This window comes from Canis aureus, chromosome 11 (genome assembly GCF_053574225.1).
Source record: "Canis aureus isolate CA01 chromosome 11, VMU_Caureus_v.1.0, whole genome shotgun sequence".
Taxonomy (NCBI): Eukaryota; Metazoa; Chordata; class Mammalia; order Carnivora; family Canidae; genus Canis; species Canis aureus.
Genome location: NC_135621.1, coordinates 46,670,319 through 46,690,403, shown reverse-complemented (window position 1 = coordinate 46,690,403; position 20,085 = coordinate 46,670,319). Strand labels below are relative to the sequence as shown.

Genomic DNA, 20,085 nt, shown 5'->3' with positions numbered 1-20,085 from the left:
TGAAGAAAATACAATAAAAGTAGAACTCAAGGTATATAAAATCAAATTATAGTATCTATATAGTCTATTGATTTTAGTGGCTAAATGCTCCCAGCTGTACATATTCCTATGAAGATTAGCTTGTTCAAAGAAACAAATTGGAAAAAAAAAACAAATTGGAAATGTTTTTAAAAATAGAGGTATTATATAACTGAGACACAGTTTTGTGTCTTTTTTGAGACACAAATTTTGAGATCCTAAATATATGCTCTTCCTCTGCTGACTTCTCCACATTCTATGTTCATGGGTCATCCTGGCTAATCCACTGATAACCTAATTTTCAACAGAAATGCACAGGTTGGATTAATCAGATGCTAAAGTATTATAACTTTTAGAAATTTTGTATTTTTAAGATACTGCACCAAATAGATAAAAACAGAGAAGAACCTACATTATCTTCTGATTTCCAAAAATAAACACTGAAATTTTATTGGAAAAAAGAATCTCAAAAAACCCCAAATCAACCCAACTGGGATTCTGAATGGTATATATATGTACACAATGAAACTCTATATATGGCATTTCACTCATTGCTGGAGGACATTCTCCAAGCATCAGTAGAAAACATTTACACATATGACAGAAGCATGTTTGAAACCTTTTATTGAACAGGCAATGCATTGTGCAATGGTTAAGGACACAGATGCCTTGTGGAAAAGTTTAAAAATTATTTTTGGAAACAGTCTGTGAATTGCTGAACCTGGCTATGTTCCTTCCACTCCTGAGAGTGACTATCTTCAGGAAAACTGTTTTATAGCTGCTCTTGGAAACGGCATCCCTGTTTTACCAAAAATGTCATGCCTAATAGTAAACATGAAAGGAGAAGACGGGGTCCACAGGCAAGACAAGAACCAGAGACACAGGTTGATCTCAAGTGGAAGCATAGAGACATGTCCTCCTAGAAGACTTCGGTCTCCTCTGACCTTGCAGGCGCTTCTGACTTAGGCATTCATAGTTCGCTTCTTTGCTTCTACTCTCTTCCTGTCCAAGCCCTCTTTATCAAGGCAATTCTCAAAGACTCACATTCATACCTTTGGGCACAGGACCTTGTTCCTGGCCCTTTTCAATGGTGTTCTTGTTTTAGGGCACCTCTGGCCCAGGGTTGCGGCTGTGTGTCTGTCTTTGTTGGCCTGGTTCCTTCCTCTTCCCCAAGCTTGCTCTCCCATAACTTGATGATAAAATCACTCTTCAGCTTCACAGTTTGTTTGTCTTGATTTACTGGCAGTTTTTGACTAAAGTGACCCGTCAAGGTAGTGGACATTCTGTAGCAGCAGGCTGTCAGCCTATTTTATAATTTGGGGCATGTCACTCCAAGCTTGAGATTTCTTTCTGGCAAGTTCCATCCAGGATGGCTGATCTGTGCTGGCATAACTGGCTCTCTTCAGCTGATGCAATTCTTTCTCCGTCATCACTGCAGACTGAGCTGCTGGAAAGAAGACAAAACAAACAGAAACATGAGAAATGAGTTTAGATTCCCACTTAAGCCTCTTGTGTTTCTTTAAAATATATGTCAAGGTCTCAACTGTGGTCTCAAACATAAAATTCGTTAATGCATAAACATGTAAAGAAGATTTAGGCATAGAATAATTTATGTAATAAAAAAGCCTTAAGAACAGCAGACCCCAAATGGTTCCAGGAATGCAGTGAGGTGAGAGAAACTTTCAGAATAAAACTGCCAAGAACTCTGGAGATCGGTTTGCACAACTGTGTGAATATTCTTCACACTGCCAAACTGTACACTTAAGAGTGGCTAGGATGATAAATTTAGTTGTATGTATTTTACCACAATGAAAAGTATATTTAAAAATACTGATACACGTGACAACAGAGACGAATCTTGAAAACATTATGCTTGGTGAAAGAAGCCAGATACATTTTATTTTATGATTCCATTTATGAGAAATGTCCCCAAAAGGCAAGTATAGGGAGACAGAAAGTAGATTAGTGGTTGCCTAGACCTGGGCTGGGGAACAGTGAATGACTGTAAATGGGCATGAGGTTTCTTTTTAGGGTGAGGAAGTATTCTAAAATTGGATTGTGACGGTTGTACAAGTCAGTAAATATATTCTCATTGTCAATATATAGTTGCTGAATTGTACACTTAAAACAGGTGAGTCTTATGGCACATAAATGTCATGTCAGTAAAAGCTGTTTAAAAACGTCAATGTGGCAAAGTCATTCGGAAAAAGAAAACAAGACCAAAAAAAAAAAAAGCAGAACCAATCCCAGAAACGTATTCTAAAGTGTTTGGTGCTGCTTGCAGGTTTCATACCCAAGTTCTGGTGGGACAATGAGATTCCTCGTTGCAGCCCCTCCTGGAGGCAGAGCTTTGTCCCTTGCCTCCGGTCCACAGTGGGCTTGGCTGGAGCCACCAGGAAAGACTTGCTGCGGACAAAGTCAGCTTGTTTCATGGGCTCCTAATAAGACAGAAGAGAGACACATGCTGTTCGGTCACCTGAGATTCCGAGAGGGGGCAAACATAACCAAAGGCAACAGGCTACAACATTTCTCTGCCAAGATGAGTCATGCCACTGGTACTTTTTTGGCAGAACTGTGACGTGGGCCCTTGCTGAGAGGAGCCTTTCGAATGCCAGACTCACGCCAATGTGGGGCCTGCTATTAAGCTTACACAGGCATCATAGCTTCTGCGCTGTCCCCATCCTTGGCCTTCGCCCCACCTGTTGGATGGCAGGGGTCTCATTTCAAAGTCAAAGTGAATTGTATTTAGAAATAGTTTTGAGATTTTTTTATGACACCTGGTATGAACATGAATGCCCCACACCAAAACAGCTAGTTAATATTTGCTTTATACGTTCCCCTAGCCTTCATGAAGGTTTTCAAGGGTAGGCACGATGGAGGTTTGGGTTCAAACGACAGAAAGCAGGCTCAGGCTCATTCCCTCACACAGCTGGAACACATTCACAGGTTTATCACGGAGGCTAGCAGGGGGAATACGAAAGCTGTGGGTCTCATCCTGCTTCTCAGCATCGTTGCTTGGACTTGAGAATGCTGTTTCAGTCCGGAGTGCAAAGCAGAAACCCGGCTTCCAGCCCTACAGCCCCAGGTGAGGAATAAGACCCCGCAGGCAGTCAGCAGAGCAGCAAAGCAGGGCTCGTCCATCAGCGCGCAATGAGCCGAGATGGAGCTGCTGACATGGTCACCAGGCTTCTCGCTGAGAAGTTATTTTAGCCCCGTTCCATTTCTCCAGATGCTGAGCTGTGTTGCCCAGGAGGCAGGGAGCAGAGGGCTGCCTCCGCTGCCTAAGCGATCTCCGGCTTCCATCAGCCCGGCGCACGCAGAGGGCGGCCGCCAGCAGGCATCACAGGCCAGGGCCCCTGCCACCACCACGCAGCCCCGGCTCTCGGGCCGGTCCCTCCCGTAGCTAGAGACAGAAAGCGTTTGCTCTAAGCACCTGGGCTCTCTCGGGCGCCTTGGAGGGCTTTCCTATTTCAGCCTTCCCCGTGCGGGCCCCGGCCTTGTCGGCCTTGTCGTCCTGGTTTGGGGGCTGGTCCGAGGTCCCTCGTCGCTTCTGCCGAGCGATGGTGATCCAGGGTGGAGCAGGCTGGCCCTCGGCGGCAGGAGGCGGCCCCTTCTCTGTGGGTGAAGACACAAGGTTACGCAAAACATCCCAGCCCCTGTCCGGTCTCAGCTTTGGCTTCTCCCACACACACCCACACAGAGGGGCAGGGGGCCCGGGTGGGTGAGGGAGGAGGAAAGAGGGTCTGGGAGCCCTTCTGGCCAAGACGATTACTTTTCTTTAAGGGACTTGGTTTTGTTTTCTCATTTCAAGGTGCATCAAAGAGATGATGCTCCTCTAGTCTGAGCCACAAAATCTTAAATGCAGCTGTTCCTATCTATATATGCATTTTAAAGCCATCTTCCTCCCACAGAATACTTTCACAGGTGTATCAGAAGCCCCCTGAATCCGAAGGTTCCCCACCAGCCTGCCTCTGCCACCACACAGAACAAAGACGGAAGCGGATCCCCAGAGGCCTGGCACCTGCCCCCACCCCCACCCCGCTACCCCTTCTACACAGTGCCCCTGTCAGCAAGGTGAAGGCAGGATCCCTGTCATAGCAACACATGAGACGTCTGGGATGAGTCAGTGTCGTTCTGCATGGCCTGACAATGCCCCCCCCCCTGCTGTGATAGGGTATTACTCTGTTCCTGTTTCTGCATCTAGTCTTTTTCTCTCCATCCCCAGGGGCACCAAGGAGGGGCAGGGGACAGGAGCCACGGCTCTGCAAGCTTCAGTCTCATGTCAGAGTTGGGAAGGGCCTCTGGCTTCACACACTGACCTCTCCCTGGGAGGGCAGCTGGAAATGGCTCCCGCTCTCCTGGCGGCTGCCTGCTGGTCCCTGGTGGGGGGACCCCAGCTCTACCTCTTCCATTCATCCCTTGACCCCTTCTGCCGCTTCGGGCTCTCCCTGGCCTCCGACTTCTTCCCTGCTGCTCTGCAAAGTGCTTGGCTCTCGCACAGCTCAAAAAGAACTCTCCCCTGAGCCTCACCGGCCCCTGTTCTGGTCCACCCTCCACTCCAGTGGCCTCTGCCTGTGTCTCTTCAGCTAACTCCTGACCGGGCTACAGCAGGAACATTGCTCCCTCCAGCCACCTGACTGCTGAGCCATAAATCCTGAGGTCTCCCCGTTCCAACCTGCTCTACCCTCCCCCCCCCCCCCCCAGCACTGATGGGGCTGCAGAACCACGCTTGGGAGGCCTCTCCTCCGTGGGTGTTCCCTCTCCAGGTCCTCGTCGGACTCTTGCTCCTAAACCTGGGAATCTCCTCGTTCCTGACCCTTAACCTCATCTCTTCTTCCCTAAAGTGTTCCCAATTCTGTTTGATTTCAACACTCAGATCTGCTCAGACTACTTTCTATTAGCCACAGCTCAATGTTTCTGCTCTCCTGCTCCTCCAGCCTCCCTCCCTCCTTCCATCCTTCCTGCCCACCCGCCCACTCTTCAGTGCTTGCAATGCGCAAGGACTGTGTGAAATGCTAAGGTGGAAAAATAAACAACCAGTTGTTTGTTCTTTCAAAATCTCAAAGTCTGTTGGGGGAGACGAAATACAAATAAGCAACTCTGGTGGAAACTGGAAGATGCTACAGTTTACAAAGTGCTGGGTGGATACAGGGCCTCACACTGACTGGTACGTGGCAGGGCAGGTGCTATCTGGGTTGGGACCTGGAGAAGGGACCTTCCAGGCAGAGCAGAGGGGCAAGGAAAGGCCTCCAGGTGGAAGGGGCAGCTGTGGGCAGGCTGGCTGAGAGGGGCTGAAGGATCAAGCAGGGGCCGACTGAGAAGGGTCTTCTTGGCCATTTTTCTGTCCATAATGGGGAGCATGGGGTTTCAACCAAGGGCACACTCTGGAGGCTGTGTGGAGAGGAAGTCAGATGGGGAAGGCTAGTGAGGAGGTGAGGAGGGAGGCTGTGGCCACAGTCCAGGAGGTCATGAGGGATTGGACACCCTGTTCCAGAATCATCCTTGCTTGCCCACAAATGTTCTGCCCAGCTGCTGCCTCCTCCATGAAGCCTGCTCTGGTCAGCCCAGCTCAACATGCTCTCCCTCTCCTAATCCTTCTGTGACTCTCTTAAGAGATGTGCCCCACTGCTTGGTGCTAAATGTATCTGCTGGTTCACTGTCTACCTCACTGATAGATGCTTTTGGTCATTAAAACTTCTTATTTATTTAACAGACGCATTCCACGGACCACGCACCAAGTAGTGTTCTAATATTAGCTCATTTACGATGCTCTTTTGCATTTTATCTCTTGTCCAGAGAACCCAGTGATTGTCAGGCACACAGAAGCTGGTTGCGTGTTTTATAAAAGTCTTCATTTCTGATCCCTTAACCTCAATCCCTCATTCCAGGGAGGAATTGACTCTGCAGGGAGTCCTCATGGTCTTTCTGGACTTCAACTTTTTTCCTAAAAAGGTTTCTTCCCACTTCTCCTTTGATCCTTTCCTTATACTCAGTGACAGTCGTGCCCTCTGCTCTCTCCTGGCCCGAGTGGGATGTCCAGTAGTGCCGTCCTCCTAGCTCTGCCCCGCTTGTGCTGGTTGGGAGCCTTTGACACAACACAGGCAGACTGGAGGGAGGGAGTTCACTATGGGTTTAAACTCATTACCTGAGTCAACAAGATATTCTGAATAATTCTGTCAAGAAGTGTGCACAGAGAGAAAGATTCCACTTGGGAGTATTAAGCTGGAGGCTGAGTGGCAGCTGTGAAATGCCAAGGTGGCCTGGCACCTCTGAGTGCTCTGGCTGGCTTTCCAGCCCCTTGGGTCTGCGTGGGGCCACTGGCACATGTGTCATTCTCACCAAAAGGGTATAAGGCAGCTCTGATGAATTCCTAGACGCTAACTGGGCCAAAGAGAGTATTAAAAAAAAAAATCACTGGAAAAAGTTATGTAGAACAGGGGCTCTGCAGCATTCCTGGGAACTGTGGGCAGACTGGGGCTGGGGGGCCTCCTGGGCCAGGCTCAAATCCTATTCTCTTGTCCAGTGTGCTCATGGGAACTGCAAGAGGTGGTTTTTCTTTCCTTACACTGCGAGTCTGCTGGCAGAATTCATCCCAAGCAGAGAAGGGGCACTGACCTCTGCTTTGCCTGTCAGTGGGTAGCAATGCTTCAGGCCGTACTCTGTAAGTGTGCACACACGTGTCAGAGGTTCGTGGGCAGGTCCAGGGGAGTGAGCAAGTGCTGCACCTGCGCCAGGCTATGCCAGAGTGGGATTAAACAACCTATAATGGCAGCGTCACCAAACCTGGGCCAGGCATTTGACCAGGATCTTTCACCAACCACTTCTCTTTCTTGGTTCCTCCTCCTTTTCCCTGAGAGGTGGCCTTTCCTTGTATTCTGTGCTCTCTCCTTGCCCACCCTCTTCCTTGTCAGGAAGACAAGTGGACCACAAGGACCCTGCCAGCTTCTAGACCTTTTCACAGGATGGTCCAGGGCCAGACTCAGGAGTGGTGGGTGAGATTCCAGACACAGGAAGCAGAGAGAAATCCACTAAGCATCCTATCAGGGTTCAGAGGAGCTTGAGATTCCACCTGGAGCCTCACGTACCCCCACAGATAAGTGCCTGTTCCAGGTGGGCCCAGGCACAGCAGCTGGAGAATCTGTGCTGCTCAGGGGCAGAAGGCCCAGGTGGCCACTCTGGTCTGTGCCCCCATTTTTCCTGCACCTGGCACCGCAGCAGGGGCAAGGGTTGTGGGGGTATGTGCGCCATACTCGCAAGGGAAGGGTGTAGAAGGGAATGAAGACACAGATATCGTGCAGGACAAGGCAGGTTTCAGACGCCAAAGACCTTCCTGTGTGAAACTCTAGAGCATAAATATGCAGGGTCAAGGTTCAACCGTAAATAGCTTCTGAGATTAAACATGTTCAAAATGTCATTAATCCCAGGATAATATAGATGTGGCAGCAGATTAAATAAAAGGAGCTGAAAACATTCCTGTGTTTACTTCTTTCTGCCTCAACGCACGGACAACCTTAGTCTTCTGGGGATTTGGCTAAAGGGCTCTGACATCTCAATTTCTCCTCCCCAAATGACAACAGGTTTTTCAAGCTGTCGGGTTTGTGCCTGGGTTTGCAATGAACAGCCCAGGAACATTTCTCACGCACAGGAAACCACCAATTCATGTCTGTATCTGTATGATCTCCTTTACTGAGAGTCTGAAAGAGACAGACTGTGCCAAACACATCTCCCCTGGAAAGAAAGGCAGCAAACTTGATCTGTTATACAGCATACGTTGAGTAAAATTTCCGGAAGATGGAATGCTCTAGATGCAGGAAGCTGTGACAGCCACAAAGCTGGCCCTAATTGATTTCACACAAGGGTAACATTTGATTGGGGAAAATAATTTTTTTTTTGTTACTTTGAGGCTATGGTTTTGTCCAAGAGGGAGGCTATACATTTAGCTTTTCTCCAGATTCCTTCCTTTTTCTTAACATGCTCTCCCACCTCAAAGGTTGAGTTTGAAAAGTATATTTATTGTTCAAGCATTCATTTCCAAGAGCTCTTGTTCTTGAGGTTGGTTCAATAGGCTGTGGTAATGAGGGCTGCTTCCTCCCTGGGGCCAGGAAACAGAGCAGCTACTGATGTGGCCCTGGGGCCTTCAGGGCTAGGAATAAGGCCTTGGGCTAGCAAGGCGCTTTTGGGCAAATTCCAGAACCTCTCTGTGACTCAGTTTCAGTGTAAAATGAGGAAAGGAGCAGTGTGAACCTCTCCTAATGCGACTGAAAATTGAACAAGATCATCCACTATCTACACCTCCTACATGACTGTGAAGATATAATGGGATAACCCACGGGAAGCACTTAGCACAGTGCCTGGCACCACGTGAGCTAAAGAGTGTGAGCTGCCCCCGCAACGGGTGCTGCTGGTATTCTGTTGTTATTCCCACTTGAGGAGAGATGCAGACTTTGGTCAAATCCTAGCCAGGACATTAGGGAGGCCAGTAAGCCATTTGCCAGTGTTCTCTCCTGTGATAAAAACCAACCCAACCCAAACTAGATTAAACAACAAATCAAGCACTGGGTTGTCCCCCAGCCTTTTGCTGAGCCAGGCGGCCAGGCTGACTCTTGGTTCCCGTGGACATAGTCCATGAGGGTTTGAGCAGACTACATCTTGTTGCTGGGCGTGTCCTTGTCTTCCTATGAGCCACACCGTAAGGGCAGGTGCCCTTTCCTGGTCATCTCTGTGTCTGCTATGTTCCTCATGGGCTGGGGAGGGTTGGAAGGGCCAGCGAGGTCTGAACAAAGCCATGCAGTCTGTGTCATGGAGGAGGCTGGCCCAAGTAATGCGCCCTCCGAAGCCACACTCTCTAGAATAGCAAGCGATTTGTTCCTCCTGGTAGATCTTATGCATAGTGGACAGCTGGCTGCCAGGCAGGAAGGCTCTGATGCAGCTACACACTGCCCAAGACGGCAGCTCAGTTTTCATCCATCTTCCCAGGAGCCTACTGTATATTGAAAATACCTCCCTCTCCCCAACTCTAAATACAGTGGGGAGGAAAACCATACAGTTTTTGGACCTATGTTTGGCATTTTAACCAAGCTATTTGTATACAGGAAGACTTAAAATGAACCATTCACAAAATCCTCAATGTTAAACCACTTCTAGAGATATCCAACTGGCCCTTTGTGAGGCAGAGGACGCTTATCACCTCATTTTGACTTACTGGTCAGTGATTTTTTTTTTTCTTTTTGGAGCCTATTATAATTCAGCCTTGGGTATGGTTTTCTTCCATTCAGAAAGCCTTCTGTAATGACCCACTGAGGGGATGAGGCTGGGACTCCAGCAGTGGTCTACACCCCATGTGACAGGCAGGGCACAGCTGTGAGTCTGGAAGCTGGGAGCTGTCCTGAAGACGGTCTTCTGAGTGAGAGGCAATGGGCTGTACAATGTGAACTGCCAGGGTTTCCTGCCCTTTGGCTGAGAAAAAGAAAGCAATCTCTACCCTAAGCTAACACAGAGCAGGATGGTGGGGTTCTTCGGCCTCTAGAAAGTTTAGTGTATGCTGCCATTTGTTGAAGCTGCAATTTTTAAGAATCCTTTCACAAAATGTCTTCCTTATTTACCAAAGTACACATGCACATGGTACAAATTCAGAAAGCAGGTAAAAGTATACACAAGGAGAGGAAAGTTTCCCATAAATCAATAACCCAGGAGAGCTGTGCTAACGCTTTGGCATGCTCCTTCGAATCTTTTTCCGTTATGCTGTCATCTTAAAAATACGTATCAACGGCTCATTCCCAGCTTTGCAAAAACATTCTTTGCGGAAGGAGAGGCCTGAGTTTACGCTCTAAGAGTTCTGATCTAAAGTGCATGCATCATTAACATCTGTCACAACTAGCTGAAGCCAGAACAGCGCCTAGGTGCTCCAATAACAGAGCAAACAGCCTCCATGTCTGCTCTCCCCCAGGTCCTCTGCCACCACCCCGGTTTACATGGGGGCGACGAGGTGTGTAAACACACACAGAGGGGACTGCTGGCGTGGGCGTGGGATCCTGGACTCTGGGGCCATGTGGGGCCTCACCTATGCTGAGGGTTTACGCCAGGCTTCCTGTATGAGAGGCAAGGGCTTGTTTTTTTTTTTTTTTTTTTTCTTTTAAAGCATTTTTCCATCGATTGTCAGTCTCAGCTTCTGCAGACAGTCCCTGATCAATACATGCTGGCCAAGTCTGCAGGGGCGCCTCACCACTTCTGTCCATGAGCCAGGCTGGGCCAGCTCACAGTCGAACTTGGGCTTTTAATTCTCATGAGAGCATTTGTCTCAAAACTGTGCTGACCGTGTGGGGAGTCAGGGCTTTTCACAGAGCAAGCTCCCTTCCTGAATGACGTGTGATGGGGCTGTGGTCTACTCCTACCTCCAAATTAAACTGGTTGCCGTTCCTTCCTTTCCTCAGTCAGCCAAGCAGCCAGTCCTCACTGTTCGCGGATTCCGTATTTGTGAATTCGTCTACTCACTAAAATGTCTTTGTAATGCCCAAACCGGTTCTTGTGACCCCTCGTGGTCCTCTGCACACATGTGCAGAGCAGTGAGACATTTGAGTCTCTGGTCGAGCCTGGTCCTAGCTGATGTCAAACAAGGGGACTCCCTGTGTTTCTTTTCCTGTTTCTGCTTTCATATTGTAAACAGATGTCCTTTTCGTGGTAAACTTAGTGCTACATATTTTTGCATTTTTGTGGGTTTTTTTCTTTTTTGGTGATTTTACTGTCTAAAATACCCCCCACCATCTACTAACGTTAAAGTGCTGTCCAGCATTCCTGAGCACAAGAAGACTGAGGAGCCTCATGGAGAAAGTACGTTTGTCAGATGAACTTCATTCAGGTGTGAGTTTCAGTTTTGTTGGCTGGGAGCTGGATGTCAATTAATCAGCAATACATATAATATGGTGTCTTTAAACAGAAACACACAGAAAACAAGGTCATGTGCTGATCAGCTGACAAAATGTAATCAGAGGCTCACTACTATGATTTCTACTCTATTTCTTCTAGGAGCAATAGTTCGGTATTCAATAATGCAGTATCCACAGCAACTTTATGGAGCATAACTACTCTAAATAATGAGAATCACCTGTACCTGATGAGTGCCCACGAGGCAGCAGGCCTGGAGGCAAGTGCTGAGTCTAATCCAACACCTCTCTCCAGGGCACTGCACACAGGCTCTCCTGAAAGAGCAATCCGGAACCTAGGAATCCTTCGACAGTTAACATATGGTCCTCAGTCCAGGAATGAGTTCCAGAGCCCGCTGGCAGGGAGCACCGGGGCCCTTGGGGGTATTGGTCTTACTCTGTTTCTTGTCTGATGTGTTTGGTGTGTGAAAATTCATTGAACTGCACACATAAGATCTGTGTATTTCTTTGCATGTTTATCATTCTTCAGTAAAAAGCAAACAAAACAAAACAAACCACCCATGAAAACTACTCTAAGATAATCAGGACTAACCTGGTGCTCAGGTAGCAAGGAGGAAGAAGAGCCCAGCTCTCCACTTGGATACAGAAATGAGGCAAGTTTGCTCCATGAAGCTGTTTCCACACTGCAGTCAGGCAAGGCTACTGTAGGAGGGGGTGAGGGCTCTCCATCAGCAGAACCTTCCCATCCTCTTCACGTCCCCTCAGCTCTCAAAAGCACCATGAGGTCCTTGGACCACTTGCCTTTCCTCCTGCTACGCCCTCAGCCAGCCAACCTCCTGCTTCTCTCCATCCTCTGAAGTCTTATCCTGAATCCTTCCTCCTCCATCTCCTCTCTTAAGCAAGACCCCACAGATCAGCGGGGGCAGAGACATATCTCTCTCAACACTCACTTCATAGCCTCATGGCAAAATGGAACTCTCAAGAAGGTAACAGCTGTGTCTGAGAGCCTATTTCCTGACCACCAGGGCCACACTGTCCTTACGGCTTGTCCAGACTCCAAGGTCAGGAGGCACTGCCAGGGTCTCCTCTGCACCCCAGCTCCTAAAACCCACCTTCAGACCTACAGATTTCCTCTCTCACAATCTTCAAACCCACGTGACAGGGAAAAAATGCCACTGTTATTTTAAATAGTTCTGGTAGCTTGTTTATATCCTAAGAGGTGAGAGTCCATGACTGTGCCCTTTTTTCCTGGTGTCATGGACAGTCTCTGTGGAGCATGTCACGCTTGCTCACCCCACATAGGGCACACTTGGTCAGACAACACTGGTGACTCTCAGGGCATCATGGTTTTATAAGTGCTTCAGTCCTGGTGAAAGGGCAGATGAAATCAGGAGGTTTCCCAATGTCAGCATTTATGAGGGTCTGATAACACAGCATATTCCTCAGGGGGCAGTGGTCAGTCCTTGTCCAAGGGCAGGAGTTTATGCAGGCCACCACAGTGGGAATTTATGTGAGTCTCTTCCCCAGGGGGAGGCCTGGGGTCTGCTTTTTTTTTTTTTTTTTTCTTGTTGTTGTTATAGCACCAGCTATAACTGGGCTCTTGTTGCTCAGAGGGAAAAATCCATGAAAAAGCATTTATAAACAAAAATCAATGCACGAATCATATCTGGATTGGGATATGTAGGGTTGGGAACCTGGGCCCATGCGGGCACATTTACTGGGGGGTATCCCAGGTGTCACATGCTTTGCATGGCTCTTTTCTTAACTTTAGGTGCAGCTGCCCAGCTCTCTGCATGGTAAGGCAGGCAGACATCCCCAAAGTGTCCAGCCCAATCCCCTCATCTCAAAGTGGACACCCAGGAAGCCAGAGACAGGCTCAAGGACATAGAGCTGTGATACACAAGCTGCACTCAAAGTCCAAAGTAATCAGACGGGCCCTCACCCACAGGGCTTAGATTCCTCTTCCTCTATCATCTCTCACTTCCCCTGGACAGGCAGAGAAATTCCTCCCCACCCAAGAAATGTTCACAGCAAAGGTGTGTTCAGTCTTGATTTCCATAGCCATATCGTCTTCCTAATGACCCTCATGAGCTTCCTTGTAATGTAAAAATCTTTCCAATCCCCATTTTAGAGACATGAACAGAGAATCACATGGATCAAAGGACTTGTTCAGGATCGTATAGCCCATATGTAACAAAGATGGAATCTGAACACAGGCTTTTTCTTTACTCTTCATTCACTACCTCGCAGACCATCTCATATTAAGGAGTATGATCCCACAACTTTCCCATACACCATTCTCTCCCCATTATAACTTATTTGTTGAGTGGTAAACAACAGTTCTCGGCCTTGGCACTATTGAGACTTGGGGCTGGATGATTATTTGTTGTTGGGGGCTGTCCTGTGCACCAAGATATGTTTAACCTCTACCCACTAGGTGCTGGTAGTGTCTCCCTCCCACCACAGTGTAACAATCAAGTATGTGTCCAGATACTGCGAAAAGTTTTCTGGGGGACAGAGCCGCCCCCAGGTGAGAACCACCACAGTGTAGAGTAATAGCAAAGGGCACATGGCTGCAGAGGTGGTCTACGTGGCACCAAATTCCCCTCTACAGTTCACCTGCTATGTTCCTTTTGGCAAGTTCTTTGACTACATTCCACCATTCCCATTTATAAAATAGGATTATTGTCAGAAATTAAAATGTAAAGCATTCAATATGATTCTTGACACTTAGTGAGTGCCTAATATACAGTAACTCTTATTGTCATTATTTACCTGCATACTGAGTGTGTATAAGTGGTGGGTAAATCCACCACAGACCCTGACTTTGGGAAGCTGATGTAGTGAGGGAGACAGACATACAGACAGGTGAAAGTATTACAGGACAAGCACAACCTTATAGGGTGTCAGGAAGATGCTACTTGCCCCAAAACAGTGCCATTTAACAGACCTTTCTCCAGTGGTGGAAATGACCTTTGGGCTGCCAGCTAGTCATAAGATATGGGAGTGCTGAGTCCTTGAGATGTGGCCAGTGTGACTGAGGAACTGATTTTTCAAATTTAATTTTAATTCGTTTAAGTTTACATTTAAACAGCCACACATGGGGCACCTGGCTGGCTCAAGTGGGTAAAGCATGCGACTGATCTTGGGGTCCTGAGATCGAGCCCCACGTTGTGGGGAGAGTTTATTTAAAACAAAACAAAACAAAACAAAACAAAACAAAACAAAACAAAACAAAATAGTCACATGAGGCTAATGGTTCCATGTTGGTTAGTTTACACAGATTTGGATCCTTGCTACTCAAATGTTGGTCTGTAGGCCAGCAGTACTGTCATCAGAATCAGAATCTCCATTTACATGAGATTCACAAACACTTGTAAGTCTGAGAAAATGCTGCCCTAGCATTGGCATTTCAACGCTGGCCTCACATTAGAATCACCTGCAGAGCTTTAACACTCCCATTGTCTGGGCTCACCCTGCACCCATCAACCTGAGCCCAGCACTGGGAGCTAATGATCTCAATGCTGCTCCAAGCTACCAGCTTGCAGGAGCCTGAGCCCACGATGCCTTCTGGCTGACAGAGTGCCTGACCAACCAGGTGGTCCAATTCCTGGACCGGCTGATGCCCCTGCTCCAGGATCTGGTGCCCCCTGCCTTGTATCTGCCCGTCCACTCCCAGGGCTGCCCCGCAGGTGCCCACACAGTCCTCAACTCTGACCTCACCGCTCAGGCTCTCCGAACCCTCTGCCCAGGACACTAGCCTACTTTTGTCACGAAAATGTTGCTTCTTCCCTCTCTGAGTCCACATCCCCCACACTGTACTGAGCCCTGGGATAAGGCCCAGGGGGCTTCAGTCCCTGCACGAGGTTCATGGTTGCCCTGGAGAATGCTGCAGATGGACGGTGGGTGGCCCTGCCCCTCCACACCCTAGGGAATGGGCTGCACCTTTGTAGGAACCTGAATGCTGGGCTGCCAGGTTTTAGACAGAGCAAAGCACAGCATGACCCTGATCCCCTACAGTCCAGACCCTGCCCCAGATGGGAACCAGAGGATTCTCAATACCTTCCTGGTTATCCTCAGGTCCTGGCAGTCACTGTGGTCACTTCAGGATATGATGCAGGCTTTGGGTTGAGTCAGTATTAAGTCTCCTATTCCCCTGAATGCAGTGTCTGAGTGCTGGGGTGGGAAGGAGGACTGGCAGGGCTCTCCTTTGGCTGGCATCTGCCACTGCCTCTGTGAGCTTTGTCCAGCCAGGGGCTGGCAGGCACTTGAAAGAGACCCAGGGATGCCCCCCTACAGCTGCACCTCTCTGGCTATGACTTCCCTCCCCTCCAGCCCCTGCTGTGTCCCTTTGCCCTCTCCATCAGGCAGGGCTCTGGGAGCACAGGTGAGTTAGGTGGCAACCTTGGTGGCCTTAGTCCAGCATCGGTCTCCCAGCTGCAGGGCACATGTGCCCAGGTCTCCAAAAAGCCCCACAGAAGGCCCCTTTATAGATTCTGGACAAGGGAGGGCTCCCTGGTCCCATCCCATTGAGTGGGGTCCTCGGAGAACTGTAGCTGCATTCCCAGAAGAAAGTGTTTTTGCAAAATGCCCCTCCTTCCTCTCCCGTCTCAGGACCCCCATGTATTCTTGGGGTGGTGGTCCATGACTCCCCACAATATTCTGCACACACATTCTCTCTGAGGTTTCATATTCCCATGTCAGTGTCCTCATTGGTTTAAACCAGGACAGAGACAATCCCATTCCCATACACTGCTCCATGCCACACAGATGAGGATATTTTGGTACATCCTTAGGAAATTATGACTGTTCTGTTGGAAACTGTGGCACATTTTGTAGTTACAACGCTTTTGCTGCCCTGTGTATTACTATTGCTAATAATCTCGTTCTACAAAAGAGGAAATTAATACTCAGAGGTTAAGAAAACCACTGGCTCAGAATACCACAACCCCCAAAAGGTGGATCTTGGAGTAAAACCTCCATACCTACACTCTTCAATCTTACCACCCAGCCCCCCTGCCTTGCCCTTGGTGCCATGCAAACTGCAGCAGGTACCACCCACAGGAGGCCAGGAGACCCCCAGGCACGGATACTCCACAGAGAAAAACAAAACCATGGATGTGCTCAGGGTGCTCCAGATGGAGTGCAGGAACGTGGAGTGCGCTGAGGGAAAGCAGGGGCATGTGCAGAGTGCAATGGGGAGCTGGTGGCAGGGGTGGGGCTGGAGATGTCAGAGGAAGTGAAGGAGTCGCAGGCGAACTTAGGAAGGCAGAAATGTTGACTTTGGCCAGAATCTACAAAGCCTTAAATGCCTTCCCCAGGGTCTTTTATTCCATTTAGTGGGAAGGCACTGAAGGTTTTAAAGAGGAAAACTCCATGTTTAGACCCAGACCTGGGAAGACAGAGTTGCAGGGAGGTGCTATGGGCATTGGGTTAAAGATCAGAAGCGCTGACATGAGGGCAGGATAAAGACACTCCACATTTAGGATGGCCAGGACCCACTGACAAGGAGGACATTTTTCATCCATCAGATTGAAAAAAAAAATGACAGACTGACAACATCTAGTGCTGATGAGAGGGTGGAGAAACAGTCTCTATTCTGTGCAAAGAGGTAGGTGTAAACTGGTACCACCTTGATGAGGGACAATCTGAAGCTATTAAATTAAAACTGTGCATGCCCTTGAGTCAGAAAGCCCGCTTTTAAGAATCTATCCTAAAGAAGCACTAGTGTGACTCCATGGAGAGAAAACAGACAAGAATGGTTATTGCAGCAAAAGGAAAAAAACTTCAGCACATTCGGAAATGCCCTTCAGTAGGGAAGGGCTAAATAAAACATGGTGGTACATGTACTACGTAGCCCTTAAAAGGAAGAAGATCGAGTGACTCATTCTGATCAGAAAAGAGGCCCGTGTCTCACTGCAGGGTAAAAATATCAAATTGTGAGCCAACACGTATAGCATTTTTGTGATTAAAAAAAGATTCACGTGCCTCCAACTGTATGTTGATATTGACGTAGCTCTGACTGCAACGGGCAGGGGAAAGAGCTGGTGGTGGTTCTTCCTGTGGGTGGGATTTGAGAGGTTCAGAGAGGGGTGCAGAAGAGGCAACTGTCACTTTTTGGTGCCATTTAAAAGATTATTTTAAAATTGACATAGAATAAAATTCTCCTTTTTTGTTATAGAGTTCTAGGAGTTTTTAACACACTTAGATTCTTATAAAAAGTCACAAACAGGATAGCAGACCAATGTCAACACCCCCAAAGAATTCTCTCATGCTGCCCCTTTGTAGGGATCCTACCTCTATCGCCAACCCCTGACAAATACTGATCTGTTTAGATGTCCTGTAAATTGAATAACATTTTGTAATCTTTTAAGACTGGCTCCTTTCACTTAGCAAATGCATTTAGGATGTTATTGTGTGTACTGACAGTTACACGCGTTCTTTTTGGCTGCTGTATAATACTCCATTGTTTGGATGACTGATTAAAGGATGTTTGGGGTGTCTCCAGTTTTTGGTGATTATGAATAATGTTGCTATAAACATTCATGTATAGGATTTTGTGTGAACCTAAGTTTTCACTTATCTAGCACAAATATTTAGACATGGAAATGCTATGTCATAAGGTTAGTATATTTTTAATTCTGTAAGCTGCCAAACTGTTTTCCAAAGTGACTACACTGTTTTGCATTTTCACTAGCAATGTATGAGAGCTCTGGTTGCTCTGCATCCTCTCCAGGATGTGGACATACCAGCTTTTTTATTTCAGCCACTCTAATATGTAATGAAGCTCATCACAGTCTTAATTGGTGTTTCTCTAATGGCTAATGATGTTAAACATCGTTTCATGTGATTATTTGCCATCTGTATATTCCCGCTGGTGAAATATCTGTTCATGTATTCTGTCCATTTTCTAATTGTATTTTTCGGCTTTGGACTATTGGCTTCTGGAAATGCTTTATATATTTTAGATAGTAGTCCTTTACTGGCTATATGGTTTGCAGATATTTTGTCACATTCTGTAGCCTGTCTTTTCATCCTCTTAATGGGGTCTTTGGTGGAGTGAAAGTTTTTAATGCTGCTGAAGTCTAATTCATCCATTTTTCCTCTTATTGATCATGCTTTCATGTCAAGTCTCAGAACTTTTTGCTTGGTCCTATGTTCCAAAGATGTTCTCCTGAAGTTCCTTAAAGTTTTACTGTCTCACTTTACATCTACCTCATTGACCCACTTTTGAGTTAATCATAGTACACAATGTAAGACTTAGGTCAAGGTTCCTATTTTTGCTTATGGATGTTCACATGCTCCAGAACCATTTGTTGAGGAGAGAAAATAAATCCATGCAAATACAGCTTTTTTTTTTTTTTTTAAACAAAGGCAAAAGTAATTCACTTGAGTTCCTTGGATCTGTAAGTTCATGTTTTTCAGAAATTTACTTTACAGTCACTATTCCTTCAGATTTTTTTTCCTGCTCAAATCTTCCTCTTCTCCTTCTGAACTCTTATGACATGAATGTTAGACTTTTTAATATTGTTCCAATGGTCCCTGAGGTATTTTTTTTTTCTTTTTGTACTCAGGCTAGATATTTCCTGTTCATCTGTCTTGAAGTTCACAGACTCATTTGTCATCTCTCTTCTACTGAGTTCTTCTAATGAATCTTTTATTTCTGTAACTATGTTTTCCTGTTCTACTAAGATGCCTGTATTTTTTTTTTTTATAGCTTCTATTTCTTTGCAGAGAATTTCAAGAGCACTCACTCTTACTTCATAGAACATCATATACTTGTTTCAAGTGTTTGGCTAACTTTGATTCCAGTTTCTGCTGCTAAAACAGAATACAACAAAGCTTTGTGCCTAAAAATAGATGATTAATAATAAATTTCATATGGTGGATCTTACTAATATTCACAGAGAGCTTTATGTTCAAGCATAAGAGGGCACAAAGTAAGCAGTTTTTTTTAAAAACCCACAAAATTATGAGTTTGTTGTGTTTTTCTTTAAATACTATTGTTAAAAATAAAAATAAAGAAAGTGTCCAATAATGCTTAACATTTGGATCACCTCAAGATTGGCATTTACTGATTGTTTTCTTTTCTTAGAGAATATTTTAGGTTCTCCTGATTCTTTTGTATATTAACTTTGGTTTATACCCTAGATATTTTGAGTGTTATGTTGAGAGTCAGTCCTGTTAAAATTCTCAAAGATTTGCTGTGCTGATTTTAGTTGGTCTCACGCAGGTGCAACTTGGAGATGAGCCCTGGACTTCACACACATAGGTAAAGGACCCTTCCTCAGGTGTCTCCTTTCTGTGATTTCCACCCCCAAGGTTCTCTGGCTAGAAAACCAGGGTTTAGCTCTGTACTGCTGTGTGCTACTGTGACTGGGACCCCTCAGGGCAGAGTGGTGAGAGAAAGAAGCCTGTGGGATCACCACAAGCACACCTGTCACTGTTGTTACGGCTGTGGAGGGGCTGTAGCTTCACTACTGGATCTCTGCTGGGATGCTGTCTGGAGAGGTAAAAGGCTCTGACTCTCAGTGCTTCTATGGGTGGAAGTGGGTGGCTTTTTGCTGGTGCTCACCCAAAAAGGTCTGGAAAGATTAAAAGAGCTCTGCCCTAAAGATGCTATTGCCCCAGTCACCAGGACAAGAGGTTCCAATTTGCTGTTGGCACTTGTCTGGTGCAGGGATGAGAAAATCTAAAGTGCTCCACCCTGCAGGGACTTTTTTATACAGGGGCCTGCTGCTTAGCTGCTGGTGCTCACATGCAGTAGGGCTAGGACCATCCAACAGACTTGTCCTAAGTTCTGGTGCTGGCCCTGGTGTCTGGGGTGAGGGTTGGGGGAACAGGAGGAACAGGACTGGAGCGTCACAGAGCTTGGGCCTTCAGGGGTTGTTGGTGCCATGTTGGCAGGGCAAGGAAGTCTTAAGAGTCCTGATGTCTCTATCCAGCCCCTCAACTCTTATCCATCTTTTAAAATTCTCTGACATTCACTTCATGCATTTGAATTTTATCAGTGGGAGAGATAGGGTGGTGTGTGTTTACTCCATTTCGGTCAGAAATGCAAGTCCCTCCCCCCTTTTTTTTGCAAGTCCCTTTTTACATAATTTTAGAAAAGTAGGATTGCAAGGTGACTTCCCCTATAATTTTTAGGCCTTTCAGTATTTTCCATATTAAAATCTTTTTTGATGAC

General features: G+C 46.8%; 1 protein-coding gene across 8 annotated transcripts in view; it reads right to left on the bottom strand.

The window, feature by feature from the left end:
- Positions 1-625: 625 nt before the first annotated feature.
- Positions 626-20,085, bottom strand: part of CRACDL (CRACD like) — a 135,056-nt gene continuing 115,596 nt past the window's right edge. For 7 of the 8 annotated variants that reach the window (XM_077915051.1, XM_077915050.1, XM_077915055.1 and 4 more), the window contains exons 8-10: positions 3,452-3,633; positions 2,312-2,456; positions 626-1,465 (exon numbers count right to left, since the gene is read on the bottom strand). In XM_077915051.1, coding sequence (XP_077771177.1) covers positions 1,323-1,465; positions 2,312-2,456; positions 3,452-3,633 — 470 coding nt within the window. In that variant the 3' untranslated portion in view covers positions 626-1,322. The remainder of the gene's footprint in view (positions 1,466-2,311; positions 2,457-3,451; positions 3,634-20,085) is intronic. The other variant, XM_077915049.1, reaches the window with a different exon arrangement.